Genomic DNA, 15,309 nt, shown 5'->3' with positions numbered 1-15,309 from the left:
ATGCTACAAACTTTATGTTTTTCCTCAATAATAAAGTCACTGACATTTAATTCACTGTTTATAAACTATGAAACCACAATGGCAGGAGGATTTGTATCAGCACGCAAGTAAATCGGTCACTAGTTTACACTATACAAATGTATTCTTTATCTGCAAGCATAACAAACACATTAATCACTAAATCAACTGACTTTAACAATGTGAAATTGCTTTGTTAGATTGTTCATTAATGAAACACATCTTAGCTATTTCACTAAATTACATACAAAGAGGAATAACCAAGTGAAAAAGGAAAACAGAAAAACAAATTATAATCCCATTTAAGTTAAGGTTTACGGATGGACATGTAAAATATCTCTGTATTACATAAAGCTTTTTTTTTTATTTACCTTCTCTGTGGATTTTATGTATATACTGCTAAAAATATTCCTTGAGTTTACAGCTATCTCAGATTTTTAAACTGCTGCCTGAGTGACATTGGTCCACCAAGCTGCCAGCAATAACTAAATACCTAATGCTACATTTTTTCCATTTATGGGCTCAGAATTATGCCTGGGTAGAGATCTGGATTAATAAATAAGGTTAAAATTATGTGTTTCTTTCTTCCTGAAGACTCTCTTTCTCAAAGATGTTCAAACTTTTCAATATTTTCTAAAGATGGTTAGATTATCATTTACCCCAGTGCCCTCCAAAGCAAGTGTTCCAGACTGCCTTATATCTTCTGGCCAGGAAAGACAACAGATAACAAAGTAACACATGACTTGGCTGCCATGTCCATTTATTATATTTGACACCCTGACTGCCACTGATTAGGGTGCTCAGCAAAGCAAAAAAGAAAGTGGGTGGTTGTTCTATAAGGTTGTTTTAGTCAGATTTCTTCAGCTGAAAGCGCTTTATCCTCTGCTCTAACATGCTCTGTGACCTGTATTCCCCCAGGGAAGCAGCAACATTCATACAACCAGAGTTCAGACGGTGCACATCCAAAAGCTTTCAAATGATGCTGAAAGTTAGTTAGGAGCTGGTAAGTAACTTGAATACGCATCGGAAATGTTTATAATAGCCCAAAATGCAGATGCAAAACCACATGCTGTATCAAAAGAATGTGCAACAACAGTCCTCCCTAAAGGAGATCTATGCATAGAGCCCTGTGATTAGGTTCTTGCCTATATGAAAAAAAACACAAAATCCATGACTTTAACACTCCATAGCTGAAAAACATTTTCAAGAGGACCTAACATACTTGGTGTAGATTATCATATTAGAACTGAGCTCTAAAGTAATGCAGTCATTTCTGGAAATTTGTTTTTGTAAATGTATGTACAGTAAATAACAGAACTGAGCTAGACTACAGCAGATCTAGGAGTAGTTTAGATTATCCATCTAGCTTTCCAATGAAAAAGGGGTGAGCTTTTAAAAAAAGGCTCACTTTACTTTCAGTGCTTTCTCTATCATCTCTCTCTCATTGTAATATACGTAAGCCATTACATAACTGTAGAAAAATGGAATAATTTCTTAAGAGAAATCCTGTGAGGAACACTGTAGAAGACTTTTATGTGTTAGAGTATTATCACCAAGTAGAGGTTTTAGTATTGAGTATGGTTCATTTAGAACAGAACACTTAAAGATGCAAAACATTTGCTCAGCTTCATTTAAAATAACTTTCACAGAAGAGAGAACAACACACAATATTATGAGCATTTCTCTGTTCTGCAATTATACAGTATTATTCTTTTTTCCTCATGGAATTTTACCCTTCTAAAATATGAAAATGCTTCACTAAGTAACTACCCTTCCTCTAATTACTAGCATTTCCCCCCAACCCCAGCTACTTTTTAAAGGAACCACACAATGTTTTGGTAACCAAAAAGACAAAAAAAGGAAAGCAGAGGACATTAATTTTCCACACTAACATGGATCATGCTTACTCTGCTATGTAAACCACAAAATCTTCCTTTTAAATCTCACTGTCATATCAGAATTTCTCAGATGAAAAGGTCAATAAATTTTGGTATGGTTTGAAAATAATTTATTTCTGTTAATGAATTTGCAAGCATTAATTAAACAGTTCAGATCAATAATATCAGAACAATATATAAGCGGTAATGGTGGATGTTGGTTTTCTTAAGCATGCAGGCCAATTGCTTAATTTTCAACAATTGCTTGGCTTCCAGAAGCTCCAGTTGAATTCAAATGAACCTGAGAAAGAAGGATTTAGCATTTCAGAAGGCATTTTCCATGACGTTTCCCAAGTGAGGGGATGACAGCATGAGAGGATGTACCAAACTGACTACAATTAACCTGGCACATGAATTAATTCATTCCATTTCACAAGACTATCAGGGCATAGGGAGATTATGATCACAAGTTTAGGGATCTCAGGAAAATTTGAACATAACAGGGAGATATATAAGGACATAGTTAAAGCAGCCAATAGTTATTCAGAGGAACATGAAAGAACTTTCAAATCATTTGGCCTAAATCTTCGGGGGGGGGGGGGAGAGAACAAAAATCTGTGCTGTTTTATCTTTGATTCAAATAAAAAAGGTACCAAAAGCCTTGCCTGTAGGTCACAGAAAGGTAGATGTTTTTATATTAAACATATATAACTGGATTCCTCTTTTTATATGTTAAACAACTGATTCACCAAGTTTACTGAAGCTCCTTTTCTTATGTCTTACAAAAATAAACTTTATAAAATAAGACTTTATAAATCTTTATAATCTTCTATATTATTGGGTAATAAAACTTCATTTGCTAATGAAACATTTTGATATAAGCCCAGAGAAGTACACATTCAAAAACACCATCGAGTTTCAGCTAATTTAAACCATAACATCCATATAAAATTAATTCTACTACTATTTTTAGAAGCTGTTCTTATTATTATCATTTCTGATTTATAGATTTTATCAATGTTTCCAATTACCTGAAATTAAAAAAAAAGGTATATATCCACCTTGGAGAAAATGAAAGGAGAAAGGACAGAAGGCAGAAGCAAAACTGCACAGTTTTAACTTTTACATTGTTTTTAGCAAATAAAATGTGTCAACCATTAAACATTTTTTAGCTTTTCTGAAAGCAAACATGAAACTGGACTCACTATGACTCAATGCAGAGGAAATTAAAAATACGCATCTTTTTTTATGTGACAATTGTCAAGGAAAATCTGTAACAGTTAATTAACCATCCACAAAATTTCAAAATTAACCCCAGCACTAAACTGCCAACAAGAATTTAACCCATAAGTATTGTTTTTCTGTAAGCTCCCCCCAAACAGATCTGTACAATAAACTGAAAAAGAAGAAACAGACCAAAGTTTATAATGAGTTCTAAATGATTGACTGACCACAGGAAGAAGGTTCTGGATTTGCCCCACTGCATTCAACTACGTAACACAACAGATTTACAGAGAAAGGCATCCTAAGGTGTCTTTTATGCCTTTATTAACTGTGCCCATTCATTAGTACACTGTGATAAGGCATGACTTTTACTTCACAACGCTGTGCAGACTAAGAAACCTTTTATTTGATTTCATACTGTAAAACCCAGCAGCTATTTACCGTCTAATGAGAACAATATGAGTCAGTTCAGAAAAGGAACGAAGATGCCTAAAGCGGACATCGGTATTATATTGACGCCCTTACGCATACTGGGATCTTGAAGGACTCTCTCAAGTGCTACTAACCCATAAAGCACTTATACTTGATAAACCCTTTACCTTTTTTACTTTAGCTTCCTAAGGTGCCCACAGACTTGTTTCTGAACATGAACAAAAATATTACAATCTTCACTGGATTGAAGATTTCATCATTTGCCTCACATCTAATACAATTAGGGTACATAAATCTGTGTTATCAGGTCTCACTATACATGTTCACAAAAAAAAAACCTTCCAAAAGAATAAGGCACTGTGCACCAAGTGCAACAGAGACCACTATTGCCTTCTGAAAGCACAGAAAAGTGACAGATGTTCCCACCTCTTGGGAAAAAAAAAAAATCTCCTGGTAAAGATACCTCCCCAGTGGGGTTACCTTGGCTGAATTCACTTGTCTGTCTGGGGAAATTCAAACTTGTATCTCTTTCTCTAGAGAGCATCCAAGTATCAGAAAAGAGCTGAAGATTCACTGAGGGAAAAAGAGGTTTCTGTATGTCTACATCAAAAAACGATTAAATATTTACTTGTAAAAATGTTACTGAACAAATTATGTAATAGTCCCTTGAATGAGGAGGTGATCTGACATGTTTAAGAGATCAGGCTAGTCAGCAAGACGTATCAAAACAGATACCAAAATGTTTCAGCTGTTAAGGCAGTACTTCTGGACACCTGGAAGAATTTAAGGTGCTTAGGTAAATTTTATAGAAAATGGCTGAGATAACTTTTTTATTTCTTTTCTTTTTTAAACTGCCATACCAGAGCTGGGTGCTAACTTCACTCAGAGTGGAAGTAACCCATTTTGCATCTAAGCCTATGCTAAAAGAAACAGAACAAATTTATGTATTGCATATATATAAATAAATAATCATGTATACATACTATTATATACAGTATTATTTATTAAACGAAGCAACAAACAGCAATTATAGGTTGTTCAGAGAGGTCATTCACTGCCTCTGGGACTGTAATGTCATCTCACTTGCTGTATATATTTCACAATTATATTTTGGCAAATATGCATTAGTCCAAAACACTTAACATGTTTTTTTTAATGTTAATGCCATGAACAGATTACCTACAAAAAGTTCCATCAGTGCACATAACTCGCTATTACTTTCTTATGTTTATGAATAGCAGAAGCAGTTTTTGTCTTATTTCCAGATACTATGAGAACATTCCTGTTGCGATGTCTGACTAAACAAATATAGATAGATTTGCCCAGATCTTCAGTTTCAGCCGCATTTGTCTTGCTAAAGAACCCATACCCAACCAATGTGTTGTGGTGGAAATTTTTCTGAAGCTTATGGCATCCTTCACTTTACAAGTAAGCTACGAACACAAACAATTAGGATTTGCTCTGCCAACTCCCATTACTTTGAAGAAAATTCCTTCCCTCAAATAGCCCTTTAAGAACCAGGATAAAACAGAAAAGATTAGGCCAAGTATTATCCTCATAATAATATTCTTGGAATAAGATAATAAAAACCAGTTACTCAAGGAACTCAGTTATAATGTCTTAAAGATATTGTAAAATACAAGAATATAAAACTAAACCAACACTAGCTATATGGATATACAAAGTGGCAGATGCAAAAGTTAATACCATATAGCACCTATTTTGTCTAACCTAAAAATCTGGAGAGAGACAATGCCATTTATGGACAGACTGGAGTATGTGGGGAGGTAACATCTGAGCCAGGGAGGCACAGGGGGAAACAGCAGTGACTATCAATCCTTCTTCCAAACTTGTTAGCACCTCTGTCTCCACTGCATTTCTGCTCCTTAATTCTTTTCCTCCATTCTGGCAGCAGCCAAGGAGGCATCACTGGGTAAGTGTGTATGGGGTGGGGAAGAAGGCTGGAAATGAGTTACAGACCCCAGATTTGGACTCTTGAGAGACTTCAACCACATCTAAAGGCAACCTACTTGTAGCAGCTGCCAGACACTGTTAAGGAAAATGGTGATGGAGCAGACAAGAGGAGGTTTTTTTGAGTTACAAGGAATAATCTGCACTCAGTGGAAGAACTGAGGTAAGATCTAAAGGAAAGTCCCTCCATAGAACATTGTATTTCCCTCTTCCCCAGCTGCTAAAAGCTCCTGGGAAACTCCTTAATGGCTTTGACCAAGCACTCTGAGATGTTTTCCTATTTTTCTATCATAATACATTTAAAAAGCCAATTCTGTAGAAAATTCTTTAGCCTGGGCTTTTATTCTCTTCTCCACCTCAAGAATCTTATCACTAGTGTATCCTTTTCAACATACCACAGGAAATCTTACAACAGAACAGTAAGTACACGTAAAAAGACACATACAAACAAATGACAACCATTAAACTAGAAAAAAATGTTACTAAGGAATCTTGACTGCAAAGAGTTGAAAGTCACTAAGAGATTAAAGTCCTGGCAACTGACAAGATAAATAAATTACAGCGTTCAGGATAAACGACATTTTTCAAGAGAGTCTCCAGGATGACACTGATCACATTGACTAAAGAATTCTCAACTCTGAAGAAACAAAAATATTAAAATTAGTTTTGGATATTTATAGGTATTAAAAATCTCACTGTATTCACAGTTAACAAAGTAGTCTGGAATTTTATTCTCCTGTTACTGCAAAGAATACTACAATAAAGCGACCACTATGTTCCATAGTGCTATCATGACCATATGCACATTATTTTGCAGTTATGCCACGTATCTCATAGATATGTGATGAGAAGCTTTTTACCTTACTAATATCACTAAAGAATGCATATACCTTACTTCTCTTTCTACTCTACACCAACGGCATAAAGCAGAGCTTTTACTTCCCACTCTTCAGTTTCTTTTGAATCCCAGATTCCCAGAATATGTGGGACTCCAAGGAAAAAGAAATGGAGGTCAGTCTAGGCTGAATGTCCTTAAAAAAATCTCCAATTACTATGATAAGAGTTCTGTTTCTTCTCAAGCACTCACTGATAAGTACATTACACTAATTTAGTGCTAGTTCATAGAGGGTAAGTCTCTAAATCTCAGGAAAAACAGGAATTGAAGGACTGGTTTCTGAGTAGCAGCTATGACTATGCTTGGTAAAATAACAGACCATTTCAGGTGTCTTCTAGTTTTGTATCAGACATATATAGACCAATACTCAACTAAAAATACAGGGCCTGCTCAGGTCTCTGATCTTCTGATTAGGGCTACAACAGGCTACAGAGGTGCCTTAAAATACCTGATTCTGTCCAGACAGCAGAATGGCTTCTAACCCCTTGTATGCCAGAGAGAAAGAGGCTGAACTCCATGCGCATTGCCAGGTTAGCAGGTTGTAAAATCTGCCTCAAAAGATCTATCATGGCTAACTGAAAGGATAAGATCACCTCTATGAATTCCAGTGTCTTTGCAGAGAACAGAAACCTGTCCTTCCACAATCCAGAGCAAATGTACTATGTTCTGCTCACCCTCCACCACATATTGAATAGGACTGATCTCAGGTGACCGGTCGTATACAACAATGTTGCTTTCTACTTTCTTAAAATTGGTGATGTCACAAAATTTCCCACAATTTATCTGTTTTGTAGTGAAAATCTGCATTGGTGGGAGATGAGGAATCATGCGCATGAGACCCATAGGAATCATAAGCAAGAACACACAGGAAACTATAAGCCAACAATTTGACACATTTTCAGTAATTTTCACTGGCCTCTTAATTCTTACAAGATATGAAGCATTCATACAGCTATTGGATTCCCCACACCAATTAAGCTTCCTCCTCCCCCGGTGGTAAACAGAAGTTAATATACCTTAAATTATGCATTTCAGGCTACAGTGTCTCTAGGAATGTGATTATAGTTAAAGCAAGCCACCTGCGGGAACTCATCCCTTGTTCCTCCATCTTACAGAGCAGAACTGATGCATGGGGTGGGGGGAGGGAAGTGCGGAACTAGTGAAAAAAAGGAAATACTATACTGTCAGTATTTGACTTCTTCCCTTCTCCTACTACAGTTAAGCTGTGCAATTTTATTATTTGCTCCTCTGCTTTACTGATGGTACACAGAAATTAAGATCAAGAAAAATCCAAGTATGCTTATTGTGAAGATTTATGCATTTATGTGTATGTTCTGTGCCAACATACACAGAACTCTACATGGTATAGACATCACAACTCAGTATATCCTGAAACTGAGAATACATAAAACATGGTTTCTCAGTGAAAAGTAGGATATATACAAGTAAAGCAAATTTTGCATCCTTTGTTGTATTATAAAGAAAACTATTCAGAGGTTTTAACTATGCTATGTAATATTTTAACTCCTACCATATGAAGACATTTGAAGAGAACAAATAATTTAGTCAGAAAAAATTGACAGCTTTTGACTCAAGATCTAACCTAACACCAAACTGCCATAGAAGAGATCTAACTGCCTCCTATATTTTCCTAGCTGGTGTAAATGCAACAACCGGTTCTGCTGGATGACATGTAGAAGGAAGGAAGAGAAGCTGTATCACGCCACTTTCTTTCTCCTCACAAGACACAAAAAGCAACTTATTAATAGTCTCTTGACAAAAGAGTTGCCATTGTGGATGGGTCAGGGCAGGGAGGAGTAGAATAATAACTCCTTTTATTCCTCCCCACCACACTGGCCACATAAATGGGAACAAGACATGATCTAGTGTTTGGAATTAATCTCCACCCATAAATTCTTCTAAAATACCACATTCTCTCTGGTCTTTTTCTTCTTTTAAATTTGTACAAAATATTTCAACATAAGCCACTGTTTTCGTCATCCTGAAAATAAGGGGGGGGTGGGGGGGGGGAGAAATCATTCATTCCAGCAGAATTCCATGAAATATGGTTTTCACTTATTAAAGAGAACATTTCAGAGATAATGGAAAGAGAATTACGTTGAAAGGTAATTTTCAATTAATTACTTTTTAAATTATGTTGCCTGATCTCCAAATGGTGCCAAAAATGTAGAGTATAATCAGCTTAATCTACTGACAGTAATAGCTCTGGGTTATTTTTGTTTGTGGGTAGGTCCCCTGAATTGATTATTTCTTTTTAAACAATTTGTATTGCCCCAATATCTGAAAAATGAGCTCTTGAAAAAGAAGTAGATGTTACAGGGCCTTGATTCACACATAATGCTATGACAACAATCACACACATTAATGCTAGTGCATTAGTGACAATTACTTGATTAACTGTGAAGAGCAATGCTAAAGCATCCCCAGTAAAAGTCCAGGTTTTGAAGATTCATTGATTCTGATGATGTTTTAAAACCTGTCTTTTGCCAAAATATGCGGAAAAAAGGCAGAGACCATATAGAGAGGGTTAACAAGCGAGAAAACACGAATTACATGAGAATGCATAAGTTTTTGGTGTTTAAAATGTATTTCTAATGTTCACATGGCAGAAATTAAAGTTAAATTTGGAATTCATCATGGAGATTGCCTTTGTGCATCAGGGTAAAGTTTGGTTTAAATTGAAAGTCCTTAGCATTTTCTGATCTAAGTGTTTGATTTAATACATTTTTTACGTAATTCATTTTGAAAGTTCTGGTAACCAAATAAAATTATTTCTTAGATAAAGCAGCATCCAAATTCTCACCTACTGAGATGAAAGTTTACAGAAAAAAAAATTTAAAAAAAATTTTTAAAAAAAAATCACATGGTCTCACAGGCTGCTCCTACCATATACTCCATGTGGCCAAGTAACATTTGGATATTATCAATACTACAGACATATATAACTGCCAAAATTTTCCCTCAGCTAGTATGTCTCTTCAAAGAAGTAAACTCAACAAAACATCCAAAATGGAAATGGGAAGACTCAATTTTCATGCAATAACTAGATTTTTAAGCATAACCTTGTACTACATTTTCATGTTATTAAAATAAATTGATGCTAATTACTAAAATAAATCTGGAATGTATTCACCAACCACTGCAGTCTCATCCCAGTCTTATATCCAGGTAAGACAAAATAAAACTTTACCACCAGCAGGTTTTCTTTAGTACTTGATTATATATGTGTGTAAGTTTCTATATCCATACATACTACACACATAAATACATATATTTAATACATAAATTTACTAAATATGCTATATTTACTATACAAAGGTGGGGTTTTTTTAAGATGGAGGAGTGCTAAGGCACATACTTTTAGAAGGATCTTGTAGCAGATTATCACCCAGGGTCTACTTTACACGTATTACCAATAAAGAATGTTAGAAGAAATATCCATAAATTATTACACACTAAACAAAGTGAACAGTAGATAGCTTGCATTCTGTCCCAGCAGAATTGGTCATCTGAAAATTACAATTAGTACAGAAGTTAGGAAAAATGGGGTAGGTGGCATGCTTCAGACTAAAATCAAATAAAATAGCAAAATGAATGAATCCCTGAAAAAAGTAATTTGTGACAAAAAGTTCTGCTTGAATCAAACAATTTATCTGCTTGTGAAGATTGTGCAAAAACCTACTTACAGACAAATGTGGCTGAATTGTCATTTTCATAACGTGGCTAAAATTAAGAATCATTTTTCTATATGCATTCTATATCAGTAGCATTCTCACATATTTCAACTGTAATTATCTTCTCTGTCCATTGCAAACTTTTGTGGAGGTTATTTCAGCTACATTTATTAAAAATATTTGCTACAACACTTTTAGTAAGAAAAATAATATGTGAAGATGTCATGTGAACAGTCATTGTTCATCTCTCCCCCTTTAAAGCTCTGAAGCATACAAACTGACAAACTTTCATAACTGTTTCAATTCATGAATGAACTGTTTGCTGAGATTTAACACAATATGAGCCTGACTAACTGGATCTTTCACTTGGAATAGTCACACCAATAGAAGAAGGTTTAAAATGCCCCATTCCACTTGGCAACAATTTACATCCACTTTGCACTGAGTAAATTTACAGTCTTTAGGAAAGTGGAGCTGTGCTAAGTGAACTAAGTTTGAGTTTGTCCTCACCAGAATTTAAAAGTATAGCTTAGAAAGCGATAAAAAGATATGAGCAGTGTGATCTGCTGAATTATATATGCTTACAGGCCAATGCTAGCGACAGTGTCTGTATTGCCTGTATGACTTCAAGCCATTTCCATTTGTTGACTAATTCTTGCAATAAATTATGATTAAAAGTATTTTTTCTAGATTTTCTTTCTCCATGCAGTTTCATAAACAGTATCTAGGTGCCACCATGCAGGTGAATCAATTGTAACTGCAGCCATCACCATAAAACCAAACCATAATAGAATATATTGTTCTCCAGAATGAAAACCAAAAAAAAAACAAACCACCAACCAACAAAACCAGTCATAACTAAATACTCCAGGTAAAGCACTTTAACCTGTCTTTCCTAATTCAGCCTGAGTAAACCTACAGTAAGTTAAATGTGTTTAGAGATAGAAACCAGAAACTAACGAAAATTAAGCTGTTTTAGAGCCTCATCATTGCCTGCAATTTCCAGATAATATCCTTTGCTGGTAAACAAAACAGACCTGCTCTGTGTTTGACCAGGTAACATAAACACCTGTAGAACTGTTTACAAGCACCACATAGTCCTTTATTACCCAACTGTTACAAATAGGATGTAAACCAAAAAACACTATAGCACCAACACAGCACTCATTTGATGGCTTCCGAATTCTCACTGTTATAAATTAAACAGAATTTCAACATTAAATGCTGTTGTCTTAAGAAAATGTCTTTATTCGCTTTTGTTTCGCAGAGTCCAAATACCCATTAGCCAAATACCTCTCCCCTGCTATTTCTTTCACAGCATTAATTCAAACATGTAGTGATCAAATGAAGGCACAGGGTAATACAATTAAAATTACAATCATTTAAAAACACAGAAAGATACTTTTCCATTGATGTTAAATGTATCTTAGTAGTTAAATATTATGAAATCTATCACCAATGACGAGCAGAATAAATAGTTGTAACTCCTAATTTTGCATAAACATTGCACCATTGCATGTATACTTGAGCCGAAATGCATCAATTTTAAACATTCATTAACGGCAATATAAAAATCAAGAAATACACTAAATGTATCCTTTCTGAAGGAATTTATTTGTGTTTATTTTGCTTTAAGAAAAGAACAACTTAGCTGATATCTCAAATTAATATGAACATATGAGGATAGCATTTTTCATACTTTATAACTCAGTACCATAATTGCTACCATATTTATACTGTTTTCATGCTGTTAGAGGAGCTGAAATGTTGTCAGAGTAGTCTGCCACTCTTCAAATAAAATATGTTAAAAATAAAACAGACATGAGTGTGACCTTCCACTTTTTTTTGTTTGTTTTCCTTTAAAAATAGTGTAGCTTTAAGCAGCATATTCTTTGAAATAGAATGGTCCCTCCGGCCTGGATATCAAACAGCTTAAAATTTTCTATCAACTTCTATCTACATACTGATGGTCAGAACTGGAAAAATAGTCCTTGAGTTAGCCATTTAACAAACTATGAGAATTAAACAGGTAACATGTCAATGAAAGCAGTATGAGTCTCATAAAGCCTAAACATAAGGTACTATGCAATGCAAAAAGTAGAGGGAAAAAAAGGATAAAAATGGGATCTTAAGGCAGAGAGGGGAAGTATCAAAAGGGAAGGAAGGTATCAAGGAAGGAGAGATATTAGCATAGACTGAGGAAAGAAGACAGAGGGACCACTAAAGATCATAAAAAATGTTCAAAACTGAACAGTTTTGCAGCAGAAATTGACTATCTGAAACATTTCACACTTCGGTGCCCTCAACACTTTCCACAGAAAGGAGGCTCACAGCTAGACTGCCAGCATCTCTGCCTGGCAGGCTTCCCAACTCTCCAGGTATCCAGGAAGCTGTTTCACTAGAAATGCTGCCCAGAGAGCCAGAAAAACACTGAGTGCCCAGTGTGTGAAGGGTAGAGTTTTCTGCTGCTGATACTCACAAGTTGCTAAATTTTTCTCTTTTGTAGCTAGCAAGATACAACATCCTTTCTTAGTCCTCAGTTTCTTACACGTGAGGGACAGGCTTCTCCTACATAATAGATACGCTATAATTCTCCACATCCTACTCACCCTTCTGTAAATTAGTTTCAATTTCAGTTCACTTTGTTCCATCATTTGGTCAAAAGCAGAAAGATGTGGTTTCTGCAGTACCTTTTTATAGAAAATTAAATCTTCCTATCTGTAGTAGAAACACTTCACTTTATATACTATAATAAGGCAAGGTCTTTACAGTAAATTAGTATCTTCTGTCAGATCAAAGAATGTAGCTGAGGGAAACAGCACAAAAATCTTTCTTTCAATCCATATTTCTGTGTGCTTGAAATTTTAACTAGTTTTCCACTTATGTCAATAGGCCTAAGACACTACCTTTTCTTACAATCTTGTCTTGTTCTCAGACCGCCATGGCCACAGGAATACTATTACCATGTCCCAGTAATATATTTCTCTTCTTCATGACCAAACCACAAAGATGCTTTGCAATCATCTTATGATCAACTACCATACACAGCAATTTATCTGACAATGCCACTAATCCCAGAGTACACCACACTGTACTCTGCACTGGTGCATTTCATTCCATTTCCATTTACTATAGTCCATAACATCATCAAGCTTTTCCAGTATAATATTCAGATTTTTCTCCATTTTAGCAACAATTCCCAAATTTGGTTTAGTGAGTTGATTCTATCAGTATTCATCTACTTCTTCTGACAAGGTTATTAGCAAAAATACTAATGAGATCAGTCTCAAGGCTGGTCCTAGACACACTGCTTTAACCTGAATACCTTCTCTTTCAGGACCCATTGCAGTCACACCGTTAGCTTACTAAAACAGTAATGCCGGTCATCTGAAGAAAACTGAGTCCTTTTGTGAATGGGGAGTACTGCTCTCAGTAACACACCTCCAAAAGCTCAACTGGCCTTTGACCCCAGGAAGTGAGGAGTTCCTACAAAACTAATCCTTTCAGCCTCTTGACTTTTTCATTGTTCTCATGTTGCGGCTGCCTCTTCCCAGAACAGCAGAGCAGGGGCTTTTTAACACCTCTGTGCTACAAAGAAAGAATAACTAGGTCACTTAAAAAACTAGTTCATTTGATTAGTCCTTCTTCCCCAGCTTTTTTTTTTTTTCATTGTATTTTTATACCTGGTTTTAGGCTACTGAAGCTTCTCAGGAATAGAGTCTTGGGTTGATGATCAGCTCTTTAACCATTTCTCTTGCAATTGCTGTAAAGTCTGTCCTGGTTTCGGCTGGGACAGAGTTAACTCTCTTCTCAGTAGCTGGTACAGTGCTGTGTTTTGGATTTAGTGTGAGAATAATGTTGATAACACACTGATGTTTTAGTTGTTGCTAAGTAGCGCTTATCTTAAGCCAAGGACTTTTCAGTTTCTCATGCTCTGCCAGCAAGCAGGTGTGCAAGAAGCTGGAAGGGAGCATAGCTGGGGCAGCTGACCTGAACTAGCCAAAGGGGTATTCCATACCATGGAACGTCATGCCCAGTACATAAACAGGGGGAAGTTGGCCAGGAGGCACGGATCACAGCTCTGGCATCAGTCAGCGGGTGGTGAGCAATTGCATTGTGCATCACTGGGTTTTTTTTTCCTTTTTTTCCCTCTTTTTTTTTTTTGTTATATTCCTTTTCATTACCATTATTATTATATTTCATTATTTTTATTGTTAGTATTATATTTTACTTTAGTTATTAAACTGTTCTTATCTCAACCCACGAGTTCTACCTTCTTTCCCGATTCTCCTCCCCATCCCACTGGGAGCGGGGGGGAGGGGGGGAGTGAGGGAGCAGCTATGTGGTGCTTGGCTGCTCACTGGGGTTAAACCACGACACACACTATAAGCCCTATTCAAATTATAAAATCTACAATTTTAAGCCTGCTACATATAAACGGTATTATATGGTTATAGAAACAGCATTTGGTATTTTTTCTGAGATGTGTTATTGTTATTTCAGAATAATACAAACCATTATGACATCTCACTAATAAGCAGAAATTTCTGTGACAACTATGGAACAAGTTAATTACTTGCTCTTAACTTATTTTTCATATTCCTCTCAATTAATGTTAGCAAAATTATGTACTGTGAATGACAAAAATGAAATTCACCTAGTGAAAAAGTCTGCCAGCAGAAAAAGAGTGCACTTCACGCTCAGCTTTAAATATTTGTCTATTATCTGACAGAATAGCCACATGCAATATTTATTAATAAGTGATATCTTAATGGAAGTCTACAAAATAAAAAATACTGCTCCTATGCATAACAAAAGGAAAAAAAATCAAATTAAAATTACTTACTTGATTAAGTATATCTTGTTTCTGTAACGCATGCAAGGAAAGAAAGAACACACATACATTAGTGCAGTGTCATAACACTCAGGCTCTGTTTTTATAACAGAACTATTTTTGTTGAAAGGTTAGTGATGTAGATGAACAGGTTTAAGACGTTAGACAGAATATCCCATTTTCTTGCATTAGCACATGTCAAGAAAATGGTTCTAAGTCAGCATTCTAGTCTTGATTAGAGAGTGCAAGCAATTTATTTTTAACCATGCAATGACAGATAACAAAAAAAAAGTAAAAACAATGTTTGTCTTTCTTCCCTGTGTACTTTAAAAAAACATAAAAAATTACTCGTTGCCAAGAATA

At 35.5% G+C, this 15,309-nt stretch overlaps 1 protein-coding gene across 12 annotated transcripts in view; it reads right to left on the bottom strand.

Annotated features, from left to right (window-relative positions):
• Positions 1–15,309, bottom strand: part of DGKB (diacylglycerol kinase beta) — a 334,240-nt gene that overhangs the window by 277,110 nt on the left and 41,821 nt on the right. For 7 of the 12 annotated variants that reach the window (XM_050891901.1, XM_050891903.1, XM_050891909.1 and 4 more), the window contains exon 3: positions 14,959–14,979. The exons of the other annotated variants lie outside the window; for them this stretch is intronic. In XM_050891901.1, coding sequence (XP_050747858.1) covers positions 14,959–14,979 — 21 coding nt within the window. The remainder of the gene's footprint in view (positions 1–14,958; positions 14,980–15,309) is intronic. 12 annotated transcript variants of the gene reach the window in all.

Source organism: Gymnogyps californianus, chromosome 2 (genome assembly GCF_018139145.2).
Source record: "Gymnogyps californianus isolate 813 chromosome 2, ASM1813914v2, whole genome shotgun sequence".
Classification (NCBI taxonomy): Eukaryota; Metazoa; Chordata; class Aves; order Accipitriformes; family Cathartidae; genus Gymnogyps; species Gymnogyps californianus.
Note: the sequence above shows the minus strand (reverse complement) of the source record. Positions and strands in the feature narration are given on the sequence as shown.